Source organism: Lagenorhynchus albirostris, chromosome 12 (assembly GCF_949774975.1).
Source record: "Lagenorhynchus albirostris chromosome 12, mLagAlb1.1, whole genome shotgun sequence".
NCBI lineage: Eukaryota > Metazoa > Chordata > Mammalia > Artiodactyla > Delphinidae > Lagenorhynchus > Lagenorhynchus albirostris.
Genome location: NC_083106.1, coordinates 15,031,626 through 15,059,324, shown reverse-complemented (window position 1 = coordinate 15,059,324; position 27,699 = coordinate 15,031,626). Strand labels below are relative to the sequence as shown.

At 42.1% G+C, this 27,699-nt stretch overlaps 1 protein-coding gene across 1 annotated transcript in view; it reads left to right on the top strand.

Moving 5' to 3' along the window:
• Window positions 1-759: 759 nt before the first annotated feature.
• PLEKHG1 (pleckstrin homology and RhoGEF domain containing G1) overlaps window positions 760-27,699 on the top strand; it is an 87,048-nt gene continuing 60,108 nt past the window's right edge. The window contains exon 1 of the mRNA XM_060168067.1: window positions 760-1,268. Within this exon, the coding sequence (XP_060024050.1) occupies window positions 861-1,268 (408 nt within the window). The 5' untranslated portion in view covers window positions 760-860. The remainder of the gene's footprint in view (window positions 1,269-27,699) is intronic.

The following is a 27,699-nucleotide window of genomic DNA, read 5'->3' as shown; positions in this document are numbered from 1 at the left end:
GCCAGCTTTCAAGAAGAGATTTGGAGAAATGTTCTGATGGGACGGTTAAGTTTTAACGGGGATGTGAGTCTCAATATTTTGGGTTTTCTTACCCAGCATTAGAAAATTATTGTCCATGTGACACTTTCTTTAATGCTGTGTACAAGTAAAGTGTAAAATTGTCAGCGTCGTTAAGTCAAGTAGTGGTGCTTCCAGGTTGGTAGCTTAAAATTTTGTGGAATTATAGTGGAATACTTAAAATCTAAAACAGTGCTTCTCAAAAGACCGTAAGAATCACGTAGGATGGGTTTTAAATACATAAGCATCACCTGTGGTGCTTGTTAAAGCTCTAGGTTCCTTGTGCCCTGAGCCCTGAGCCTTGATTTAGTAGATCTGGACTAATCTGCTCTATTAGTCATCCCAGGTGCTCACACTTTGAGGCCCCGGATGCAGTGCTTCTCAAACTTTAAAGTGTGCGCACATGGCATTGGCGTCTTGGTAAAACGCAGACTGACGGTCAGTAGGTCCGAGGTAGTGCCGGAGACTCTGATTCTGATGCATTTCCATGTGATGCTTTAGAAACTCCAACTCTGCAACTCAGCGTCCCATGGGTATCCTTACATTTCCATCTATGACTAACTTGCTACCTTTTCGCTTTTGACTGCGTAGATTGAGCTAGGTTTTAACCGCCTTTAAACTTTCTGTTTGATATAATTTTAAAATACTTGCCTACCTTGCTTATCTTGTCCTTTTCCTTATTTATTTTTCTCGTGCGTATAGATGTGCACCAGTTGCGTCCTGAAGTGTCATCAGCTGTAACACAAGCTCCAGATCCCAAAACCACAGCCAGGCCCTCCCGCTGCTCCCAACAACTGAAAGCCATGGAGCTTTCCGACAGCGACCGCCCGGTCAGCTTTGGTTCCACGTCGTCCTCGGCCTCCTCCCGGGACAGCCATGGTTCCTTTGGCAGCAGAATGACCTTAGTTTCAAACAGCCACTTGGGCTTGTTTCCCCAGGATAAGGAAGCAGGGGCCATAAAGCTGGAGCTGATGCCAGCCAGGCCGTTTTCCAGCAGCGAGCTGCCGAGGGACGGTGCAGCCGCGCAGCAGAACACGGACCAGGGCAGTGAGAGGCAGCCCTGGGCCCAGCACAGAGTGGACACCAACGGGGCGGCCAAAACGGGGGCAGAATCAGCCACCAGCCCCAAGCTGCTCTATGTGGACAGAGTGGTGCAGGAGATTCTGGAGACCGAAAGGACTTACGTGCAAGATTTAAAAAGCATCGTAGAGGTAAGGCGAATTGTCGGCTTCTAAAGTTTGTCCTGCAGGATCAACCTGTTCGCAAAATAAAGAGCAAAGCCAGGTGTCTTCTAAGATGCAAGCGTGGTGTGAATGCTTAAACAGATCATAACTTAAGAGAACCCCTAGGGCCATCCTCTCTGTGTTAAGATCCTCTTAGTATTTGCATTCACGAATTGATTACACGCTAGGAGTAAGAATGATGATACCAGTGCGTACACCGGTGTGTTGTGTTAGTGAATCCTGCCCCCAAAGGTCTGAGAGTCTCTGGCAGAGCGTGGAGCAGACAGAGGATGGAGGCTTCCTGACTTGCAGGTGTCAGGTGTGTACTGACTGAGCCCATCAGGCTATCTTCGCCTTAATCACAATTGTCTCCTGGTGTCTGGAGCTTCCAAATCTATAGATGCCTGTGTCTCACCTCCAGAGACCGATTTCCTGGGCCTGGGGTGTGGTCTGCGGGTAGGAGGAAATTATGGAAGATCCCCAGGTGATTCTTCTATGCAAACAAGCCTGGGAATTACCGTTTGATGCTGTTTTCTGTATTGGTTGGTATCTGAGGGAAGGTGGTGAAAGATAGAGAAAAACCCCGGGCTTGTTCTTAGGCATTTACTTTTCTTTTATGGTAAGCAAGTTTGCATAAATTCTTTGACTCCCTGCAAATTGAACTCAGCTCAGGTACCAGATCGCAGACTCTGGAAATTCAATTATTAATTTGTTGTTGTTGTTTTCTCTGTATCCTTTCTTTTTTTTAAGTTTTTATTTTATGTGGGAGTATAGTTGATTTATTCAATTATTAATTTGACTTTGATTTAGAGTTGTTTTCAAGGATAAAGTAAGAATTACCAGAGCCACTCAGATATTAATTCATTCTCAATTAATGATTTAAAATATTAGTATTAATAGTTCAAAGGCAAATTGATATTATTATAAAGCTACACTCCCTTTGCTGCCTAGTACTATCCCAGATTCTTTCATCCGTTAGTGCCTTCTTCCTGTTTTTAGAACTTTTAATCTAAAATGTGTTTCAGAATAAAGTGGTGGAATATTTGCTGATGAGGACATTCTCCACCAAATACATACATTCTTATAGCTTTAGGGGAAAAACAAATTCTAAGGCACAGTTGTGTGTTGAGTTCCACAAATGATCGAACCAGACACTGTCTACTAAAAATAGTTATGACATAACTTCCCAGTAAAAATAGAAAAATCAATTGATGCTCAACCAAAACAATATGTGATACCAAATGTAGAATAAACCAGGCCAATTGTTTCTTTAATTTCATCAACGATGTCATTTGTACTTGAGAAGAAATACCTGTGAACTGCCCAAAATTTTGGAACCTCTCGGAAAATTTATGGTTGTCAAAGCTTTCTTTGGTCTGTCCTTTTTTCTTTCTTTCTTGGAAACTTTACCACTTCATCAAAACTCACCGTACTGACAGAGAAACCTTCAGTGACTAAGCTGGGATTCTGTGAACACTCTTTTTTCTGAGGCTGATTGACAAACCTTAGGTGAGAAGAAATAAGGTAAGATGTGTATGAAAGAAAACAGATCAAGACAGATTTTTTTTTCTAAGAAAGTTTCAGCAGAAGTTTTATTCCAAGCTCTCCAAACGTTCTTGTCTTTTTTCCTTTATCGGTGCATTACCCATGTTTTACACTAGGGGTTAGTGGACTTTTTCTATAAAGGGCCAGATAGTAAATATTTTGGGCTTTCTGGGCCCTAAGCTGTCAGTCCTAACTGCTCAGTCCTGCCACTGTAGCCCAGCAGCAGCCCCAGACACTATGTCAATGAAGGGGCGTGTAAGTTCCAGGAAAACTTCAGGGCTGGGCTGGACCCAAGGGCCATGGTTCGCCAAGCCCTGTATTAGACTATGAATTCGTGCCTGCATTTCATCAACTGCAAAATGAGACTAGTAATACCTGCCTTATAGGGTTGTTACTATGAGAATTCAACTTGCTAATACATAAAAAGCTCACACGACAGCGCCTGCAACGTGGTAGGCGATTAATAAGTGGAAACTATCATCATCACGGACCTCTTCTGAATTTGCTGGTTGAGAGTGAACAAACCACTCTCGACCGGCCCAGTTCTAGCTGTCTTACCTGAAGTCTTTCACAAAAATAAACAGATTAGTAATTCACTACAGCAGAAATTTAATTAGGAAAAAGTAATTTAAAATGGGTGATTCCAACATGATTATTTTGAAGGCAATTGGATTATTTCTGAGGAACCCACGGAAAATCTGAGGTGACACGTAAGAGGGAGAGGAGAGATGAAGAATGTTGTTGGAGGGAGGGTGGTTGGGAGAAATGTCCCAAATATAGAAGGAGGCACCGGGCAGGAAGAAGTAGATGCTGCTCTGCTCCAAAGTCACCGGGATGCTTCGAGTCACATCCCCTCCCCACCTAGGAAAGTGCAGAGTCTCTTCAGATCAGGATTGGTCACTGCAGCCTCTTCTTGACACACTTCTGTGTGTGACCACCTCTGTTTCTCAAGATCACAATTTTCACAAAATTGTGAAATTTTGTTTTATCTAGTTCTTTCCTTTATGGAGAGTAACCAATTATTTTCTAGCTTGCAGCAACCTTACCCAATAAAGACTGTTATGAGGGGTATTCTTTTAAAATACAAAGCGTCAGCTCCTTTAAAAATCCATTTTTCTTGACCCATTTCTAACCTGTTTTTATAATTCTTTAGCTGAGTTCTCTAACATCCTCAATTTTTCAAATGCAGAATTTTCGGTTGGGAAAAGGGCTACTTAGTAACAACCTACCATAATCTCTCACGACACAAAGAGACAGAGTTTGTTCGTTGACTTTCTAAGCAAGAATTCTTTCTGGAAAAAAACATCTAATCATTTATAGAGATAACTGGGAAGTCATTTTTCACTTATGCAGTAGCACAGCTTCGAACTGTCCACACTCTCTACTTTATTGACTTCCCACTAACTAATATCCTTCAATAATCAGTCTCGGTTTAATTAATTTTCCTGTAAGCGGTACATTTTATCTGTAGTATATCCTATCCATACATAATCCTCACCACTCAGGTTTAGGTTTAGTTCTTAGAATTTATAAAAAGAAACATCTTTGTGAAAGGTCATTGATATATACACTGATTTAGAAGATGTTAATACTGTGTGCTTTGATAGCTCAACATGGTACCAAATAGCATCAGAGTAGCTTATTTCTGAGAAGAGATCCTGCTGACCTTATCTGGGCAATAGGATTCCCAGATGTTAGTTACAAGGCAAAGGAGGATGTATATCTCTCTTTCCCTACGTAGAGACATTGTATTGAAATAATCCCAAATATATTGGGTTTTTTTTCTTCCCCATGCCGTTTAGGAATTCAAAAATGAATTCCTAATGCTTTCTGAAAATTTAACTGAGAAATGTTACTGTTCTTATTGTTATTGGTCTTCATCCCTTGCATCCTCCCCAGACCCTTTTCTCTGTCCCCCCATCCCCTCCCCATGGCTACTCCATCCTCTGCTCCTTTGCCTGACATCCTAGTGATTTGCTTTTGTACACTTGACACTTGAGAGAGAGAGAGAGAGGTGAGATCTTGACTATCACCCATACTGAAAGAAACAATAGAGCTGTTATTTCCATTTCTATATATGGCTCCTAATAGCATTCACAGATAAAATGAGATAATAAGTATGAAAGCAAGTTTTAAAAGTTAAAAGTAAAATCGCCAATGATACAATTTGTGGAGAGGGAGAAATTCATAGCTGGAAAGTAGGAAATAAGGGTTTCTTTCATGTTTAATGGGACGTTAGATTGACTGAGCAGAGACTCTCATGCGTAGAGGGGGTTTCTTTAATCTTTCTAAATGATCTATAAAAGAGCCTTTGACAGTCTCATAAACTTGGCCCCAGATATAGTTCATGGCCTGTTTTAACCTTTTTAGGAAAGTTTTTAAATAATTCATAGCATTATGTAATACTGTGTAATTAGAAGTTACATCCCTACTACAAAATGGCATCTTTGAAGTATAAGAAGTACTAAATTAAATCATCTTTGGGGATGCTGAGGACGTGTATTTAGTGAGGAAAAAGTGGGTAGAATATTAAAAGTAACATGTGAGGGTTTTTTTTCTATCATATTCCAGAAAACTAAAATCCTTTTCCAAGCACCTTTATCCTTACAGTGTGTTAAAAAGTTAAGAAGTGATTATTATAGCTTTACTGTGTAAAATTTAAAGAGCCAAAGCCTTAAGCAATCCTTGTTGAAAGCATTCAGCATTGTTCAAAAGCTCTTGCGACACAAGGATTATACTGTTGATCTCCAACCCCCAGCTCTTGTATTTATTGGTCCACACGGACTCTTTGTTTATCGTGTGATAGTACAGACAGTGGCAGGGTAGGTGGATGAGAGAAGGATGCTTTCCACACACTTAGTGATATGAAGCACATTGAAAGCTATTCTGCCTGTTGCCATAGCTTAAAGAGGCTGCCCTTAGCACCGGAGGTATCCGTTAGTGGAAGGAGAACTCTCACGCTTGGGAGGCGAGCCTCTCCCAGATCTGTGCAGAGTGAATGAAGGAACCCAGTGATCACGCCCAGGGCATTTGTGCAGTGACTCCACCCTTGACTCTGCCTGGAGACTTAGGTCTTAGGCTGGTGAGGTGACTAAGACTTGGATAAAATGGAATCTGAGCGGGCTTTTGTCCTATGCCACCCCTCAAGGACAACACTGTCAAGCTTGGAGGTGGTTTCTCTTGAAGCCTGGCTTCCTGGATTCTGTTGGAGAGATAAGATGTTTTGGTGTGGAAACGTCAGTGTATGTCTCTGCTACTCTTTTCCCTTGGCCGTGAAAGGATGGCTTTACATGGGCATTCCCTGGACCAGCCATAACTGCTTAGCATACTTGACGAGAGGAGAAAGGTTTTGAACCAAGGGAAAAGGCCGTAGAGATGCGGTGAACTGTCATCGATTTTATTGTCTTTCTATTTGCAGATGTCCTCACTCCCTGCTTTCCCTCCAGTTTAAATAACAGTTATTAAACTGGCACTTTTATGAGTTTCATTTAGACTAAGATTTTTTGAATATTGAGGGAAGTATGTGTTCAACGCTAGAGTGTAGGACTTGTCAGGGATTGTTTTTAATGAAGGCTTATTATGTGGGTGGATTTAACAAAGAATTTATGCTGTAGTACTTGGCATAATATAATGTACTTTTTCTTTTACATGGCATTTGAGCATTTTTGTTTGAATGGGTCTATTTTTCCTTCGAAGGACTTTTATCACGGTGGGTGAATGAGATCTTTCCTAAAACCCTTTAAGATCTATGGTAATTTGGAAGCAAACCTGTTAAGTAGTTTCATGCTTATGTAGAAGTTATTCCTCAAATAGCACATCTAACCACTACATGACGCCCCCAAACTTCACTTTGACTGTTTCCATGCCTCTTTGTTGTTGTTTCGCCCCCCTCCTTCCCTACCCTACCCCACCCCACTCTCATTTCTTGTCACCTTAACAACGACAGAAACTTAGAAGGTGAGAACACAGTGATTTTGAGTGTTCATCTCTCCTACTGGTTGCAGCCTAATATGGGAGGGAGGGCAGGGACCTGGCCTTTTAAGTCTTTTGTCCATTTAGAATGTTCTGATCATACCTTATGATTAATTGCTAATGAACATCGAAAATAGGCCAAGGTGGGCAGCATTTAGTAAAAGCAAAGTGAGTTGAGGTTTGCAGAGTTGCAGTGCAAAAGTAGCTGTGGGCTGTTCACACGAGTTCGTGTGTACTTAATGATGATGTCAGTTTATTTCCTCCAAATCGTTCTGGCTAGATCTTGAGTCAAAACTTAGGGAAATTAGTCAAAATAACGATATTGGTCAGATTCTTCTGGGAGCGCGGTAGACAGTGAGTATCACCGACGTGAAACCTTAAGCTCTGTGACCACACCTGCCACCTCAATGAATCCGAACAGCTGTAAACATACTTCATAGCTACCGCTTCTAAATTTTCTAGATATGTGCCTTAATAACAAAAACACCAAAAAACAACGTTAACAGCAACTAATATTTGAGTACTTACCGTATTTCAGGCACTGCATTAAGCACTGAAAGCCTCAGTCACGGCCCCATCTTGTGGGTACTATCATTTCTTATTTTTAGCACAAGAATATTGCATGTACAAAGAGTAAAGGAACTTATCCAAGGTCTGTAAATAGTTAATGGTAGAACCGGAGCTGGAACCCAAGTTTCACTCTAAAGCCCCTCTCTTACTCCTACACTGTTATTGTAAATCTCCTCTTATTGTCTAGCGAGGGCTCAGAGATTTTGATCTTCTTCTTAAGCTCTCTAGGGCAGGGTGTTGCAACAGCAGGACAATAGACATTTGGGGCTGGATAGATGTTGGCTGTAGGGGATAGTCATGTGCATTGTAGGATGTTTAGCAGCAAACCTGGCCTCTACCCACTAGATGCCAATAGAACCACCACCATCCCCACTCATGACAACCAAAATTGCCTCTAGACATTGCCAAATAGCCCCACGAGGGACAAATTCCCTTGGTTGAGAACCACTGTTCCAAAAATTTGGAAGGCATAATGTATAAGAGTAGGCTAAGCCACAGTAACAAATAGGCCCCAAATTTAGTGACTTAATACAACAGAAGTTTCTCCTTTTATAGTCACATATGTGTGTGTTCAGGTTCATGGGAGTTGTGCTTCTCCATGCAGTCATTCAGGAACCAAGCTGATGAGGCTCTGTCCTCTTCAGCACGTGGCTCCAAAGGTTGTGCTGGGGTCTGTGCCATCTCAGCTAGAAGGACTAGAGGACATGGAGACATGCATTGGGGAAGGGGTGGGGGGTTCTGGGACAAGCATAGAAATGGCTCACCCTGTCTCTCATTCCACATCAAACTCTAAGTTTGGAGATATAGTCTAGCTGTGTACCCAGAAAAAGTAGGAAACACTTTTTTGTGAGCAATTGCCAGTGTACACCATGCATTACATATATCTGAAACATTCTCATTGTAAAACCTACACCGTGTGTCCCACCATCCCTAAAAGTAAAAATAAAAATACATGAAGAAGGGACTTCCCTGGTGGTGCAGTGGTTAAGAATCCGCCTGCCAATGCAGGGGACATGGGTTCAAGCCCTGGTCCGGGAACATCCCACATGCCGTGGAGCAACTAAGCCAGCGCGCCACAACTGCTCAGCCCGCAAGCCACAACTACTGAAGCCCGCGTGCCTAGAGTCTGTGTTCCGCAACAAGAGAAGTCGCCGCAATGAGAAGCCTGTGCACCGCAATGAAGAGTAGCCCCCGCTCGCTGCAACTAGAGAAAAGCCCACGCACAGCAATGAAGACCCAACACAGCCAAAAATAAATAAATAAATTTTAAAAAAAATACATGAAGAAGAAAGGAAAGATTTTGGTGATGCTTACTGCCAAGATTATAGATGCTTACTCTCTCTACTAAATAACCATATAGAATGTTTGAAATGCAATTCTTCATTTAGGACCTGGAACAGATTCAGACAAATGTATCTTCTCTTGTTCCTCCCCTCTTTCATGTCTCCATCACCACCACCCTCTTTTTCTCCCATGATTCCTAATGCCCTCTCCTCTTTTATTTTTGTAGTTTTTCCTATCCATACGACCTGTCAACAGGGCTCTTTGAAATTATTGAACATAATAGGTAGTATTTCAGTTTAAAAAGAGGCCTTTTGGGTCTAGCATAGTTCAAAGGCAGGGATGGTACTTCTCTTGCTAGTGTTCTGGAAACCTCTTGAGTAGACTGGAGTCAATGAGGATAATGGACTAATGCCATCAAACCCTTAATAGGAAGCTGCAAGTTTATTGCCACGCTGATAAAATTTATAAGAAAATTGAATGCCCTCCTTTTCACTGCCCTGCCCTTCTCTTAGACTCATTTCTGTAGCTATTCTGAGAAGCCAAAATGAGAATTATGGACACTTGAAGAAAAAGTAAGCAATGAAAAACCTAATTGTTGAAAGTGTTTTAATACATTCTTGGGCCTTGCACCCCCTAAACCAACTGACGTCATTATGGATGGTTTTCCGTGAGAAGTTGAAGTCAACTTGCATCTTTCCAGAGGTGAACTTGGAGAAAGTAAATTTACCATTGATAAATAGTAGTCTATTTATATTGTTAACCTTTACCTGGAGTACACTTTTCAAATTACTAAGAACTCTGTAGCAATAGCATAATGAACACCAGTTGGTATAATAATTATGAATTTAGTGATGTTCCTCACTGTCTCCTTAAGAAATACTAAACCTCAGGTAGTGGAAAAGTCACCTTTGCGTTCCTGACAATCCTGACTTGTGACTTGCTTCTTTATTTTTTATTTTTTAAACTTCTTTATTTTTTGTGACTTGCTTCTTGAAGCTTGGGGCTGGAATCAATAGTTGAGGTCAGTCCAAAGATGTCCAGGCTTTGTAGGACATTTTTACCAGGTTGCAAGAGTTCGTGATCTGAAGAGATTATAGTTGCAGATTGTTTTTAGCTTCCATATCATATGTCTAAGACCCGAGAGAGAGAGTACAGATGATAGAGGTAAAGAGCTATATGAATTTCAAAGTGCCTACAATCAATTCTGCTATAATTCAACATACGACCTATGTGCTCCTAAAAATTACTCACTATGCAAAATCATATGAGGGAGAAATGGAAAAATGTGTTCCAAGCACAATACTCAAAAACATCATCAGTGACACAAAAAAAGAAAGATAGGAATCTAACAAAAATGGAGACAGTTTTATACATGTTAAATGGTTAAGAAATATATACCTTCTATAGTAAATATGATACTTTGCCTCGAAAGAAAACCCTGAAATTCCTTGTGGGAGCCAACTGATTCCCACAGCTGCTACCCTCTGAGAGGAAAAGAACAAAGAGGAGTGAGAGAAAAAGAGTGAGAAAAAAAGAACAATAAAGAGGACAAAGAACAGAGAAGGAAAAATATAAGGTAGGCTAAGAGGAAGGAGAGAAAAACTGAAGAGAGCAGAAGCCATGTGCAGGGTTGCAGTGTGAGTTATTATGGAGTAGGTTTACCTGACATCGATGCGAAATTGATACACGTGCCGTGGATGGGTGCAGCTTTGAGGCACACAAGGTGGACTGAGGTGGACTGAGGTAGCTGGTATGTATTTGAGGTGTGTGTGTGTGTGTGTGTGTATGTGTGTATTTGTATTTGTATTCCTCTGCTGCTCTTTGGAAGTGGCTGTACTTTTCTGTGCTCACCTAGTGTTTATCGTGGATGCAATCCTGCCTAAGCAAAATTCGGAAATTTAAGTTCAAGTTACTCCCTAGTATATTAATCATGTGGGAACACATTCATGTTTTCAAAGCAAATGTTAAAGCAGAATTGACTGTACTTATTCTCTGGAGTATTATGACTTGTTACAAATAGGTCTCACCCCTCCCCCATCCCCTTTGCTCAGACCAGAAGATTAAAGAACACTATACCTGTTTTAAAAAACATGGTCTTCCATTTATGTTAAGTAGGATTAATAAAGACATTGACAGATATTCCTAAAGCACTTTTTTTTTTTTTTTTTTTTTTTGCGGTACGCGGGCCTCTCACTGTTGTGGCCTCCCCCGTTGCAGAGCACAGGCTCCGGACGCGCAGGCTCAGCGGCCATGGCTCACGGGCCCAGCCGCTCCACGGCATGTGGGATCTTCCCAGACGGGGGCACGAACCCATGTCCCCTGCATCGGCAGGCGGACTCTCAACCACTGCGCCACCAGGGAAGCCCCTCCTAAAGCACTTTTTATTTCCTCCCTGTAAGAAAAAAATGGTTTAAAAGAATTTCAAGCTCTCCCAGCAATTTGAGACTTTATTTACATTTCTGAAAACTAAAACATAAATTTCTTTTGCCCTAATCTGGGACCAACAGATATGATTACTTGAAAGTGGAGTTGTCAAAAATTTTTCTTTCGCTGAAAGGATTTTCACAATTTGGTCAAATACTCTTACACAAACTATAGCTCTTGCTGTCTATGAAACTCATTACACCAAGGAGATGTAAGGGGTAAATATTAGTGTATTTCTGATGATAAAATTAGAATATTTTCCACTTGCACTTGCAGATTCATAGTTAGACAATGTATTAAAGCAAAGGACAGACCGACTTACAGACATAACTGAGTACATTGATTTCTTTTGCGAGATCAAGCATTAAGAAAAATACCTGCAACTAAAAAGTCCCTTCCCATTCTATTAAGCTTTTTTTTTAAGGTAACATTTTGATTTTTGATGAAAAGTCATTTCAAAAACTTCAGTTAACTCAGGTGATCGAGTAGCTATTGTTACTGGTCTGCTAAAGAACTGCTAATATATTTCAATGACTGCCTGTAGGCATAATTCTATTGAAGATTTGCTAAAACAGGTCATGTTCAGTTGGGGTAGAATTATGCTGCCTTTTGGGTGTGTGCCATCTTGAATATTCAGTTATACTGAGTGGATAGAAAATATGGAATTCAGGAAATTGTGTTCAAAACAAACCAACCTTCAGCTGGGAGTAGTTTCCCATGGTTGGAAGTATCTTCCAAAGAAAACATGTTGCTTACACCTTGTGAAACTAATCACATCAAAGAATCTACCCAGGTCATTTGACAAGCCTAGAGCAAGTTGGTGTGGAAGCAACCCTGCTCTGTAACACCTAGAAAAGGAAGAGGTAGATTGGGCTGATGTGGGACTTGTCAGCCTCCATAGTTTAGTAACCTGTTTTCTGATCATTCATGTTTTCAGTTTCTCCTCTGCCCACCAAGACTACTCTGCCACTTAAGGGGGATAGCACTGTTCAATACAGCAGCTCACGTGGAATGTTTTATATCTTTTGAAAACTGGTAAAATATACATGACATTTATTATTTTAACCATTTTAAGTGTACAATTCAATGACGTTAAGTACATTGACACTGTTGTACGTTGAACTACATAACCATCACCACCTTCCATCTCCAGAAATTTTCTGTCACCCCAGATTGAAACTGCACACCCATTAAACACTAACTCTTCTTTCCTCAGCCTCAGGCAATCCTTTTTTCATTTTTAAAAATGTGGTAGGGCTTCCCTGGTGGCGCAGTGGTTGAGAGTACGCCTGTCGATGCAGGGGACGCGGGTTCGTGCCCCGGTCTGGGAAGATCCCACATGCCGCGGAGCGGCTGGGCCCGTGAGCCATGGCCGCTGAGCCTGCGCGTCCGGAGCCTGTGCTCCGCAACGGGAGAGGCCACAATGGTGAGAGGCCCGCGTACCGCAAAAAAAAAAAAAAAAAAAAAAAAAAATTGTGGTAGAATACACATAACATAAAATTTACTGACTTAACCATTTTTAAATGTACAGTTTAGAGGCATTAAGTACATTCACAGTGTTGTGCAAGCAATCCCTAGAATTATTTTCATCTTGAAACTCTGTACCTGTTAACCAGTAACTCCCCATTCTCCCCTCCCTCCTTCCAGCTGCTGATAAACACCATTTTACTCTCTGCTTCTATGAATCTGACTACTTTTGATACCTCACATAAGTGGAATCATACAGTACTTGTTCTTTTGTGACTGTTTCACTCAGCATAATGTCTTCAAGTTTCATCCATGTCATAGCACATGTCAGAATTTTCTTCCTTCTTAAGGTTGAATAATATTCCGTCGTATGTATATATCACATTTTGTTTCTCCAGTCATCTGTTGGATGCTTAGATTGCTTCAAATAGCGCAGAATTTTTGATTCAATAGAATCACACAAAGTTTTACAACTGGAAAATGACTCAGGGAAGTCTAGCTGACCATAGATTCTGAAAGGGTAAGGTGTGTTGGTAAGTTTTCTATTCCTGGCAATCAGCACTGCCTTTGACACTTAATAGGCTATCAGTAAATATTTGCTGAATGAACTATCAAGTTCTATCCAATCATCTTTATAGGTGAGGAAATGGAGATCCAGAGAACCAAGTGATTTCTCCAACTGGATGCAAATCTCAGTTCTGTCACCTACTACCTGTAATCTTGAACAATTATTTAACTTCTGTAATCTTCAGTTTCTTCTTCTTAAAATGAAAGGTAGTGCGTACCTCATAGGATGTTGTGAGGATGAACAAGGTAATGCCTTACAATGCTTTGCACGGACCTGGCACAGCGGAAACTCTCAACAGCTAAAAACTGTTCAAGTCCAGACCCTGCAGCTAAGTATTGGCAGTGCCGGGACTGTATCCATTTCAGTTAGAAACAACTAGAAAAATACAAGAAGCATTTATTGAGTTTCCCTTAGGTACCAATTAAGGAGGGTTCTCATACATACTTGTTAATGAAATGTTCTGGAAACACATTACATTTACTGCCCAGTTTTCTACATCTCAGCCATTGACAAGAATGAAATTGACACGGATACGTGTGAAGGACAGAGCTTGTCACTTCTACATCCAACTACCACGTAGTTTAGACAAAACCAGAGCAGTGGTATAGAAGGGAAGTGGGAACAATTAGGGTCACTTCCTGAGCAACTTCTTGGGACACGTCTAAACCGTGGCCTTACCTTTTGTCCCCTAGCATATATATAGGTAGCTTTTTGAGGATGAGAAATTGTCTCCTGCAAGATCAGAGAGTCTGGGCTAGCCCATTTGTAATAATTAACAGATAAATTGATACTCTAGGACCCCTTCTTGCCAACTCCTGTTCTGAAGTAGGAGCTGGTTCTAAAGTTCCAGGTCCTATTTGAAAGGAAGAAGGTAAAGAAGGTTACTGATAAATTGTATAAATTTACTTCGTATTCAAAATTATCTAGAATGTTCTAGGTATTACTTTTGGCAAGAAAATCCACTAGAATAAAATTCCTACTTCGAAGATAGGACAAAGTAAAGCAACATAAAGATCCCGTAGGAGAACACACAATTAACTGGTCATCAGCTAGGTTCATATCAAGGATAATAAGCTCTCACAGACAGGATCAAGGGGTTATTATTTGAGCAATTAAAAGCTGTCACCTAAGAAATCTGGTTAGGAAGAGCAGCTAAAAACAGGATTTTTCTAAAGCAGAGGCTGCACTCCAGTATCACCTGGGGAGCTTTTGCAACTCCTGCCCCTCAGGTGTAGACTGGACTAATGAAATCTGAATCTCCCAGGGTGACATCACTTTTTCTTAAAGCGCTCCATATTCCAACAAGCAATCAACATTGAGGTCCGCTGTCCTAAAGGGATTTTTTTCCCCTTTGTTATAAAGCAAACAGTAGACATTTAAAGGCAGCACGAATTACCCCACCCACCCCATCCCCTGTGATGAAATGGTGAAAATGAAGAAAAGCTAGAATCTGCAAGAACTGAATCCAAATCCTGACTCTGCCATTTTTCTTTGTGATCTTGGATAAGCTACTAAACTTTTCTAAGTTTCAGTGTTTTTACCTGTAAAATGGGAATAAGAGGATTGTTGTGAAAATAAGACTATCCATGCAAAATGCTAGCACCGTGCTAGGCATATAGTAAGCACTCAAGTGAGAATGACTATTAATATGATCATTATTATTAATATACTTAGTATTATTTGGAAAGGCCAGTAACTTCTGGTACATTTGAAAGTATCATAATATTGTTCTTGCTAATCTACGTTAAGGTATTATTTCAGAAAATTATTTTAACTTTGCAGTTTAAGAAGGATATATATTGTTTTGATTTTGTTAGTTTATCTGATACACTTACATGTAGTTGGAATTTATTTCTAATATCGTACAGGGCTGCCAGGGATGCAATGGCGGAATGAAATTATTTCCAGAATTTTGACTTGAGCTGAGCTAAACTGAGATTGATTTAACGGGCAGAGCACTGGTCTGGGCTCCAGTCCCACGCTGACAGTCAGCTGTGTGCCATGGACAACCAGCCAGGCTAACCTCAGCTTCACCCTCTGTAAATGAGTCTAATTCAAGAAGCCAGAATCTAAAGATGACTAGAGATCTCATCTCCTCCAGTCTCAGCTCTCAAGAATGCAACGAGGAAATAAGTGAGCCCTTTGAGCAGCCAAAATAGATATTTCAGATGCCAAACAGTAAATCCTGTGTCTTTACCCAAAGAGAGGCCCCAGGCTCTCACGAAGAGCCTATTTACTCTACATGTTTAAAATAAGCTTAATTAGGGAATTCCCTGGTGATCCATCCAGTGGTTAGGACTCCGAGCTTTCAGTGCTGAGGGCCCAGTTCAATCCCTGGTGGGGGAACTAAGATCCCGCAAGCCGCGCCACGTGGCCAAAAAATAAATTAATTAATAAAATAAGTTTAATTATTTGGTTTCCTAGCCCACAGCAAGGGGAGGGAGGGAGCGGGAGGAAGTGGATGTGATGACACTAAGGAACCAGAGGAAGAACTCCTTAGAAAATGAATTAAGGGGAAGCAGCCCGCATAGCACAGGGAGATCAGCTCGGTGCTTTGTGACCACCTAGAGGGGTGGGATAGGGAGGGTGGGAGGGAGGGAGACACAAGAGGAAAGAGATATGGGAAGATATGTATATGTATAACTGATTCACTTTGTTATAAAGCAGAAACTAACACACCATTGTAAAGCAATTATACTCCAATAAAGATGTAAAAAAAAAAAAAAAAAGAAAATGAATTAAGGTAAAGCTATTTAGAGTGGATGCAAGCGCACCTTCTCACCCTGGTGAATTTCACTTGTGAATTATGCCCCAGAGCATAACCTGAGTCCTTACTGATGAGCCTGACTAGCGAGAACAGTTTTTATTATGTTTAGTATACATCTAAAATATGTTGCCTGATGCCTGGTCTTCATATACAAAGTGATTTTTTAATTATGATAACTGACTTTATTGAAGTGTAGTTGGTTTACAATATTGTGTTCAGTTTCAGATGGACAGCAAAGTGATTCAGATATAAATATATTCTTTTTCAGATTCTTTTCCATTATAGGCTGTTACAAGATGTTGAATATAGTTCCCCGTGCTGTATAGTAGAACCTTGTTGTTTATTTTATATATAATAGTGTGTATATGTTAATCCCAACCTCCTAATTTATCCCTCCCCCCAGCTCCTGCTTTCTCCTTTGGTAACTATAAACTTGTTTCTATGTCTGTGAGTCTGTTTCTGTTTTGACTTTTTAAATGTTTTTCACTGTTGTAAAATATACATAACATAAAATTTACCATTTTCAAGTGTACAATTCAGTGGCAATCAGCACATACACAGTGTTGTGCAACCATCACCACTATCTGTTTCTAGAACATTCTTTACCATCCCAAACAGAAACTCTGTACCCATTAAACAATAACTCCCCATGCTCCCTTCCCCAGTCCCTGGCAATCTCCAGTCCACTTTCTGTCTGTGAATTTGCTAGAATCAAACAATAGTTGTCCTTCTGTGTCTGGCTTCTTTCACTTAGCATAATGTTTCCAAGGTTCATCCATGTTGTAGCATGTGTCAGAATTTCATTAATTATAATTAACTTTTAATACTTAGAGAAAATTCTTATACAATAACTCATCCCTTAACAAAAGTGAGGTGACCCTTTATAAAAAGTGAGACTCATCCTTACTCTGTAAGAAGGGGGTGGTATGAAAATAATAAAGGCATGATGAGAAATTACAAGCATCTGTCCAACCCGAAGCGAAATGGAATGCTTGTTCTGAATGGTTTTGTTTTGTTAAACTAATATAAAAGAGTCCCTAATGATTCTTGTGCTTGAATCATTGACACACGCGCGCGCGCACACACACACACACACGCACACACCGCAAAATAGGTTACATAAAAACTAGAGAGAAGCTGCAGCCTAAGTCTCTGGTTTCAAATGGCAAAATCACATTGAGGCAAAATTATTCCTGTTTTCTCTGAATGCTGCTTAAAGGACCTCGGGGGCGGGGGTGCAGACGTGCTTGGAGGAGGCAGGGTGAGCCATTCCTTTAAACTGCACTTTAAAATATTTTGTTTTTTTTTTAAAACATCTTTATTGGAGTGTAATTGCTTTACAATGGTGTGTTAGTTTCTGCTGTATAACAAAGTGAATCAGCTATACATATACAAATATATATATTTTTTTTCTTCTGAAACAAGCCTTTTTTTCTCTTTGGACCAACAAGAAACGTTACAAGTGTCCCTTCAGTTTTATAATGGGGCTTAAAGTTAAGTTGTTAACCTTTAACTGGGAGATGAGCCAGGAGAAGACGGCCACTCCCGCCACTGCAGCAGACAACAGTCAACACGGAATGGCTGAAGAGTGCTCTTCTGTCCCGTTTTCCCTAAGGCAGTGGATAAATCACTCAACCCCGGGGACTGTTTATGGCCTTGTATATGGTGTTCCCAATGCAAATGCATGTAGAGAAAAGGGTGAGAGTTAATCTACTTTTGATTGGGGAAGCGTTTCTTTTCTTGTGCAAAGGCAGGAGTTAGGTGGGTGGGAAGAGAGTTAAAAAGGAAGGCAGAGTTTAGGAACTTTTGTCATCTTTGAGAGGCTGTGTTGTTTAAAGGCTGTCCAGTGAGACCGAGGGGAGGGGAGGGGAGGGAGCAAAAGAGGAACACTGGGTTGGGTTAGGATTCAATACAACTTTTTTGCCACTTAGAGAGCTTGAGAGATCTGCCAGGGACTTTGTTAACCCTTGCCTTCCGGGCTCTGCTTCGCCCACTTAGCAAATGGATCAAGTTCACAGGAATTCACTCTGCAAACATTCAGTGCTGGGAGAGCTACAACAGAATTCCTGGTCATTGTCGACATCAGTTTTGTGGGAGAGAAGGAGCTACAAGAATTTTTTTAGAACACCAACACTGGATGTTGATTCCTCTGGCTTCCTTTATCATGGAATTATAAATGTAAATGCTCAGGGGAGCACCTGACCCAGACTGGGTGGGAAGGATCAGAGGAAGATTCCTGGAGGAATCGTGAAGGAGGCGTTAGCCAGGTTAGGACAGTAGGAGGGCCAGTCTTGGCAGTAAGAATAGAATATGCAAAGACAGTGACCCATGAGAGAACAGGGGACATTCCCAAAGCTACAAGAAGCGAGTGCCTGTGTTCTGGGGGTGGTGATGGTGGAGAGGGAACAAGAAAGTGATAAAAGATGAGCCTAGGCAGGGGTGCAAGCGTTGAGGGCCCTCCCTCTGTGCCACCACCCACGGCTGTGGGAAGTCATTGAAGGATTTTATGCAGGAGGCAGAACATCACATCTGAGCTCGAGAAGGATCACCCGAGATTCATTCCAAAAAGCTGGAGGGGGTGGGAGCCACCGTAGAGGGATTAGGTAGGATGTCCTTGCAGTAGTCCCCAGTGGACATGAGCAAGGAGACCAAGGCAGCGGTGAGGGAGAGGAGACTCAGTTTCACAAGAGCTACAGGTGGGAGAGGCAGGATTTCTGGTCCAGGTGGACAGAGCAGGTGAGAGGGCCGGGATGTGGGAGACTTTCGAGTGTCATGGGGGCGTTGAGTGCATGTGTCTCCCCTAACGATCTTCACATTCCCTCCCTGCAATGCCGCTCAAGGACTGAGCCTTCCTATGGCACTCTTACCACCCGTGGGCAGAGAAGGGTGGTCGGAGAGCTTTTTAGTATAATTTGTCAGTGTGCAGGTAGAGTTAACTTGCTTTTGAACCCAAAGAAGTTCCAATCTGGCTATCTCCCCGTTCTACCGAGGAGGAACCTGGGACGCAGAAGGCCACACAGCAGCCGCTGCTACCAGCCAACGTGTGCTGGGCACCCGTGCCGGGCGCCGTAAATGAACGTTGTTGTTTAACCCCCAGAATACTGATCGGGTGGGTAGTTGTATTATCTCTACTGAACAGCTGAAGCAGTGAGTCTCAGCAAGGCCAGTAACCCACCGAAGGGCCGGCTCTCAGACCCAGGCTGCCTGCCTAGGCGGCTGGTGGATTTCCCACCACACAGCATCTGGAGCCAAGGCCTTCGGGAGGAATCTCTGTCCTGTCCCTAGTGCCATGCTCTGTCCTCAGATAAATCTGCTGTCCTGGGAAAGCAGATCTGCAGCAGATGGAAACTTCATCAATTACAAGAAAAGGCAAGTCATGTCCTTCTGTTGAGACTGTAAAACTACTGCTGTAGAAATTCATCCGACACAGGCTCTCGAAAAATCGTTTATGGAAACCTCATCCTATGAGGTCGATCTCTCTCTCTCTCTCTCTCTCTCTCTCTCTCTCCCCCCTCTCTCTCTCCCTCTCCTTCCCTCCCCCTCCCTCCCTCCCTCCCTCCCTCTCTCCCTCTCTCCCCCCTCCCTCCCTTCCTCTCTCTCTCTTTCAGTTCTAAGTAATAAGGTGCCCATAGACATTGTGCTTTTGATTTAAAAGAGGAGAAAAAATAGTTTTCCCGAAATCACACATTTTACTCCGTGGGCCTTGGAATTGGAACCAGGCCTCCAATATAACAAAGGGAAATCTTTGAATTTACCCCATTCAAGAGACCCAGTGCTCTTCAAGAAAGTCAAGTGTCTGGGGAGTGGCCCATCATGCTGGCCCACCTGCACCCTATTTTACCCTCTGCATAGAGCTTCTTCCCACTCCCCTGGAGGTTCCCAAGCCCATGGCTGTTCCTGTGTCAATAAATAACTTCTGGTTAAGACTGTGCTGTAATGAGATCAACAGCAGTATAGCCAGAGAAGCAATAAGATATGTCCTTAGGGCGGCTCATTGTTTTCGATACAATGAACGGAACCGTTTCCCCTATGCATTTCCATAGGGAAATGGATTACCTAATGCCGCCAGAGGATAATCACATTCATGCTCGTTGAAAAACTGCCCATAAAGAGATCGGTCCCTGTGTAGGTTCTTGACTTTAATATATCCAGCCTCGTTGTATTGCAATTTTCAAGTAGAATAGCTTGACCTTGAGGGTCATCATCAATGTGTGTGACTCAGTAGATGGGAAGTCGAATGATGTCTTTCAGCTTTTTCCTCTTTCTATTTAACGTTGTCCAGGTAGCCCCTGCCTTGGGGGCCTGGTTGAAACTTTTATATGTTTCAGGGTCCCAAGTAAATTAGCATAAATTGCACCTACTGTATATAGACCAATTGCTATGAGAATTACCTATATCACAGTTCCTGTCTCAATAAGAGACTAGAAAGTATTCCAACTCATTAAATAAGTCATATAGCTAATTACTGTCCCATTCATCGTTAGGTCAAGCATACACTAACTGGTCATGTGTATGTGGCAAAACTGACTGTATCTGTTTTAATGGGCCATTATTTGGTGTCCTTATTTCCAGATGTCTGATGCTCTAGAACTGAGAGTCCTCAGGTGAGGTATGGTAGGTTCCTAATTCATACCTAATAAAAACCACATTTCGTCCCAAAGTCAGCGGCAGACCTCTACTGTCTGAAGATACTCTATTAAGGACTAAAACCTTTGGAGCAGTGGTACAGGGTTTGGGCGGCCAAGCTATAGACAGCTGGTCCTGGTTTGAATGCAAGTAAGTCATGCACACCCTGTGTGACCTTGGGGAGCAATTGAACATTTCTAAGCTTCCAATAAAATGGGATTAACAATGGGACTCACCTCCTGGCGTTGCTGTGAAGATTAAGTGAGATAATGCATGTAAAGTAGTGAGCTCAGTACCTATCACCAAACCTTATAATAATAGTAATAACAATAATGATAATGATAATAATAGTAGTAGTAGTAAATAGCAGTGAGGAGGAGTTAAACCTCAGGTGATCTAATAATGTAAATTTATTTTACTGATCTTTATTTTCTTTCCCATATACAAAAGCCCTTGGGCTTTATTTAATTTTTCATAATTACCGTGTTTCAAATTACACCAGCAGTGTGGAGATTATAATTGAGATGAATCAGTTTCTTTCTTTTTTTTAATATTTATTTATTTATTTGGCTGCCTCAGGTCTTAGTTATGGCACGTGGGATCTTCAGTTGCGGCCTGCGAACTCTTAGTTGCAGCACGTGGGATCTAGTTCCCTGACCAGGGATCGAATCTGGGTCCCCTGCATTGGGAGCGTGGAGTCTTAGCCACTGGACCACCAGGGAAGTCTCGAGATGAATCGGTTTCTTATTTTCAGTACTTAAAGATTTGCCAGGACATAATCCCTCTGCTACCTCATCAGCCTTTTCTTCATTTTTCTTCCTGAAGGATTATAGCCACATCTAATTGTATCTGTCTGCTTCCTTACCTGGCTCAGGACCTGGAGAGTAAAAAGGGAGTATATGCTAAGTAAAGTTAACCCAGCGAGGAGGAGAACATAACAAGAGTCAGAAAAAAGGGCTCAGGGGAGTGGTTAATAAACTTCCTTCCCTATCTTGTCAATGCCCGCTAGGACTCTGGTGCCATGCTTTACTGCAGGCAGCCTGGAAAACTCTCTGGTTGCCCATTTTGAAGATTTTAAACATATTTTATATTTATTCACATTCAGTAAGCACGTAGATTATCCCAGAAATGCTTTCCTCCTTTTTTGGTAGCTAGAAATGATGATCCGATTAAAGAGTACAGAGAAAAAAGTAATGGTAGGTTTCAAATAAGTATGGAAAGATATTTCAGTATACAGCAGCACCTCTTCATGGGTGTGTGTCCACCTCTCTTATTTTAAGAAGAGCTTTTGCGTATGAGAACATTGTCGATGTAATTTGAAAACCCTGAGCACAATTTTTAAATAAATATTTAAATAAGCAATTTAACAAAGCAATAGAAAATGAAGGTTTTTTTGCTGTTCTTACAGAAGAGACGAACTTTTCTATTTGTTATAACTAAGGGTAATGGAAGAGATTCATTTCAGTGTTATATTTGTACCCAGCTTCTTAATTATTATAACATTTTTAGATTTATTTATGTGCATCAAATTCTTCCTCCTGATATCAATATGAAGTAAAGACAATGATTTTTATAATGGTTGTCGGAAGTGTAGTAAAAGATGGGCAACTAGTCACTTTAAGGACTTTAATATATGAATGCTAGTCCTGTTTCTTAATATCTTGCTTATATCATTAGATTACTGTTAACTGCCGGTTCATAAATATTTTCTGCTCTTAGTTTTAGGTGAAAACCAAACAAATATTCCCTGATGTTTGCTCTTTCTACCCAGTACTGCTGTTTTTAACAGAACTCCTGTCCCCCACCCCCTCCCCCAAGTTTCCCTTTCTGGGATGAACTACCCGACCCTCCCCCTTCCCAGGTCCAGCTGTCCCGTCTCCTCCCCAGGGGGCACCTCCTACCCCTCCTTCTTTCAGGACGAAGAAGTGAAACAATAGAGGGAACTGAGCTGGCACAAGTGTCATTTGTCACAGCTTAGCCAGAAGGCCATTCTCAGCATTTTCTACTGAGGTCTTAGGTACTGAAACTATTATAGAAGGTAAATGAGGCTGAAACCTCCCTGTTTCTTATTATTCTTTTACTCAAATATCTCGGAGCATTAATACTGACTTCCATACATGGCCAATTAGGATCAGCCTCTATACCATTGGTTAGGAAAACTCTGAATAAGAACTGATATCATATCAGCAGCAGAAGCTGCTTTCATCTTGAAATTAATTTGGGTTTCATTCCTGTGCTTGCGTGGGTGGGTCTCTCTCCTTCTCTTTTTTCTTCCCTTTCACGCTTTCTTCCCTGTTTCTCTTCCTGCCTCATTTCTTTCCTCTTCTTTTTCTCTTCTCTTTTCCCCCTTCCCCCTTCTTTCTCTTGCCCTCCTCCATTCTCTGCAACAGTATTGGCAGAAGGGTTCGTCCTGTTGATGCTATATTGTATTTTCAGCACAGTTTTCTGTGTTGGGGGTGGAGGGAGCTACGTTATATAGACTCAGGGACAGCATTGTTCCCACAATAAGAGCTTTTGTTCCCAGCCTGATGGGGTGGCCAGAGACCCCCAGTCTCATTTCTTTGGCTATATCTTCCTCCCCCATGGATGTCAACAGAGGCAGAAAAGAGATTAACGTGAAGACTAGACTTCTGATGCTTTATGTGCAGGCTACAGCAGGAGATTTTAGTGTAAGCCCTGTTTCGTGGTTTATTTGGAAGAAAGATAAAAAGTTTCTTTCATTTGAAAATGGATTCTTCTATATTCTCACAGCCCTTTGTAAATAACACTTAAATTGTTATCCTGTGATTTGTTTCTTTCTCCTTTACTGCCTTGTGAGCACCTACAGGGTTAGGGGTCTTATCTTACTCATTTCTGAGCGCCCCTTCCCACAGTTCCCAGCACATAGGCCTGTGCCCACCCCCGCCCCGCCGAAATCTTTATTGTAATAATGAGGTACATTATAATAAAGCTATTGAATGGGATACAATGTAGCCGTTATTACGAAAGAACGATGTTTACGTATAGGAGTTCTGTGTATTTACATACACTGAATGGAAAAACAAAGTTGTGAATCGAGCATAAAATCTCATGTTTTATAGATATAATTATGCCCCAGAACCTGACCCAGAAGCATGCACACTGCATCTTTATTTTTTTTTATTAATTTTTCTTGAAGTATCGTTGCTTTACAATGTTGTGTTAGTTTCTGCCGTGCAGCAAAGCGAATCAGCTATACATATACGTATACCCGCTCTTCTTTAGATTTCCTTCCCATTTAGGTCACCACAGAGCACTGAGCAGTAGTTCCCTGCGCTATACAGCAGGTTCTCGTTAGTTATCTATTTTATACATGGTAGTGTATGTACGTCAGTCCCAAGCTCCCAAGTCATCTCACCCCCTCTTCCCCCCACGGTAACCATGAGTTTGTTCTCTGCATCTGGCATACGGCATCTATAACCAGGGCTACCTCTGGAAAGTGACATCTGGGCAGAGAGGGAAGGCCCTTGAGAAGGAATAGGAAACTTTTTATTTCATATGCTCTGACTTGTAAGAATTTTGTTTCCTACAGCATCAGATGAAGCTGACCAGTGTCAGCTTGGTCACGTAGACGGTGCTCTCCACCCAGACTTCCCAAGAGAGTTGCTCATCTTCCTGTCCTCCACCTTTCCTCTCGTCCCTTCACCTTGGCTCTTACAGTCACCTTCTGTCTCCCTCTGTGTTCACCATTGCCAGCTCTCCATGCATAGATGGGTGGTTGCATGCATGGAGAGATGCATGGATGGATAGATGCGTGGCTGCATGGACAGATCAGTCGATTGATCCTCCCTGATCCTCCATGTCTTCCGGTTGCTGCCCCACCACTCTCCTTCCTTTACATCCCAACGTCTCAAAATATATGCTCATCTGTTACCCCACTTCCAAATCAGTCTGCAGTTCTCTCTAGTCACTGGATTTGGGACTCCATTATCCCCTGGGTTTTCCTGAGACTGTTTCTGAACAAGGTGGGAAGCACACATCGTGCTCTGTGCTCCCACTTAGGGATATGACCTCCCATCAGTGTGGGCCAGGGTTCTGTGCTGCCCGAGGCCTGCAACATGGGAGACTCTCTGGAGGTGGCATGACCTGCTGACCCTCCGAGGTTGCAGTTTGCTAGCGCTGAGATAGCCTGAAACTGCCTTCTCGTGGCCAGGACTGGACGTGCCCCTGGGCCCTGAAGGTGGGAGGACATTTGGGCCCCACGCTCCTGTCACTGCTGCATAAGATGGGGCCCAGAGTTGCACAAAGGGCTCTCTCAACAGACCACTCAGTTTTTCTTCCCAAATCCTGTGCCCGGCAAACCCCTCCTTGGGGGTGTCCCACAGTCCGCCTCATCTTCGCATGTCCAAGACCAAGGCGCTGTCTTTACCTGCAGACCACCACCCTCATCTCTTCAGTTCCCTCGGGGACACAGAGGGAAAGTGCGTGAGTGGGGATGCGGGCAGGGCCCTGTGACTGTGAACCCATCGTGTCCCTCGTGATGCTGCTGAAGGGCCGCCTTTGTGCAGAAGGCGACAGCTGGCAAATGAAACTCGTAATTCTTCTCCAAGCTTCTCTAACAAGAGCAGAATGAGCAACCCTGAGCCACGTGAAGACCTACCGTGTGGATGCACGAGGCCAAAAGATATGCCTTGTCTCCTTTTTACCATGAACCCCCAGAGATGTCTTCAAGCGTTTGATGTGGGTGTGAGGCAGTCCAGTGCAGGTCTCAGTCAGCTGGAAAGGCCGAGAACCGCCCTGCCAAGGCCTCTGCGGGTTAGCTTTCCCTCACCAGCCACCTGGGAAAGAAACTCGGGAGGATGAAAGCTGGTGGAGACGTCTCCCCGGAGGGAGCCCCCAGCTCTCTCCAAGCTGCAGCCAACGGGACAAGGAGACGAGACGCTGGCAGTGTCCTTGCTGAGAGCCGGGAGAGCAGCACCTTCCTCCTCGGAGCTGAAGGTGAGAGAAGAGACTCCCTTCTCCTGAAAGCTGTCTGCTTTGACTGGCCCCTTTCTCCCGGTCTCCACATCTAAGTAAATACAGCTCCAGTCTGTGGAACTTGTGGAGGACTGGCTCCGGTCTTACCTGCGCTGCTGTCCGGGTCTAACTGGCCTCCAAACTGGCAGTTTTATAGCTAATGTTCTATTTTCTGATGCTGGGATGATCTTTGGTCTCATGGCATCTGTCGGTGGCTGCCTCCACCTAAGAGCACAGAAGGTTCTCCGTGCTCAATCCTCTTCTGACTGTAACCTCTCTCACTTTGCAGCCCCACTCCAGGGTCTGCGTACATGCGCATGTCCTGCTTCCTCAGCCCATCTCAGCTCCTTTTATTTTATTTTGTTTTGTTTTATTTTATTGGCCACGCCATGTGGCATGTGGGATCTTAGTTCCCCGACCAGGGATCAAACCCAAGCCCCCTGCACTGGAAGCGTGGAGTCTTAACCAGTGGACCACCAGGGAAGCCCCTCAGCTCCTTTTAGTGTCCTGACTGCACCCTGCATTTCGTTACCATGTGCCCCTTTACTCTTTTCAATCTTCCTGGGTGTTGTGTCTCCTTCTAGTTTCTCTCTGTTCTAACCCCTGGTCATCCTTAAAGATTCAACTCCACCATCACCTTCTCTAGAAGACTTCTCCCTGACCTGGAATTGCCCACTTCCTCCTCTGCCTTCTCCCATGTGCTGAATATTTATCAGTCATGCTGCCTAAACACTGTATTGTACTTATTTGTTTATACTTGTCTTTCAACTACACAGGGAACTCCTTGGGGGAAGGGATCATGTTTTATTCATTTTATTTAATTCCTAGCTTGTAAAACAGAACTTGGCATGCATTCTTATGACCTCAAAAAGAGGAGGGAAGGAGGGTTTGTATGAATAAATGTGAATGTGCTTTTTAAACTGTAAATTGACACACAAATGTAAGTTATTGTAGTATCAACAGCATCCCAATGTAATACATGAAATTTGGAGACAGGTTTTATATATACAAATGATTACTTTCTAGTAAAGGTGGATGAGTTGGAGAAACCAAAGAAGATGCATCCTCCAAAATAAAGACCAAAAATCTTACACAGGAGTTATAACAAAGGGCTTAGAATTTGGAAGTGCTAACACAAAAACTAGACCAAAAAAAGGAAGCCAAAGAGATAGAATTTTGAAACCTGAGCAAGAGGACTTAAGAACAGGACATTTTCTTCATTTTGTTTCTACAATGTATCTTCAAGAAGGATATAGGGTAGAAAAAGTATTAAGTACCGATCTAAATAAATCTTTTCTCTTCTTGTGGTTTATCTTCATTTTCATGTTAAACAGATTACAATTTTAAACGTTATTTTAGAGGAAAAAAGGGAGACAGGCACGGGGGTATTAGCTTAATTCGTTCAGGGCATCTTAAAGAAATAAAGCGAGCTACCGAGGGCATTGAGTTTGAATTCTGTCCCAGTTCTGGAAGCATCCTTTCTCCAGCATCTCTGCTGGACTGTTGTCTAGACCAGACCTTCTCAAACTATCTGTGATGAGGGACAAGCACGCGTGTGTGTGTGTTTTCCTATTGGCCACACACTGACGCTTTTGTAAAACACCACAAAAAATGAATTACTAGAAAAACAAAATAGAAGATATCAGACATGCAAAATACAAGCCCAAATTTATCATTAGATTCAACAAATATCATTCTGTCAAAATGCTATAAAAGTTTCTACATACTTTCTCTCAAGTTCTGCACTTATCTATCTTGAGGATCAGTAACAGTTTGCAAATTGGCTCCTGTCCATTTATCATACTTCAAATAGCACCGAGTTCAACTCTACTTGGATATTTTCAATAACAGACATCACAGGAATGAAAAAGTTATCGAAAAGAGGGCACATGTGTACAAATCTTACAGTGGTGGAGGTGTTGATGAGAAAAATACTTTAGGTAAAATTTATAGTAGTATAGTAAAAATTTTTTCAAATGGTGTAACGCTGTTTTTTGTATCTCCTCCCTACCCTTCTCAAAATTGAGTGAATTCTTTGATCCTCTTGGAGAATAATTGTTTTCGGCGCAAAAGTTTTAAATTTATCTTTCATTGTTAACTGTAGGGTAACCATAGGTGCTGACATCAAGCCAATAAAATTAAAAAGCAGCGTGACAGGCTCTAATAAATTTCATTGGTGTCTTTCCTCTGTCATTTGAGCACAGAATGAACTATTATCACTG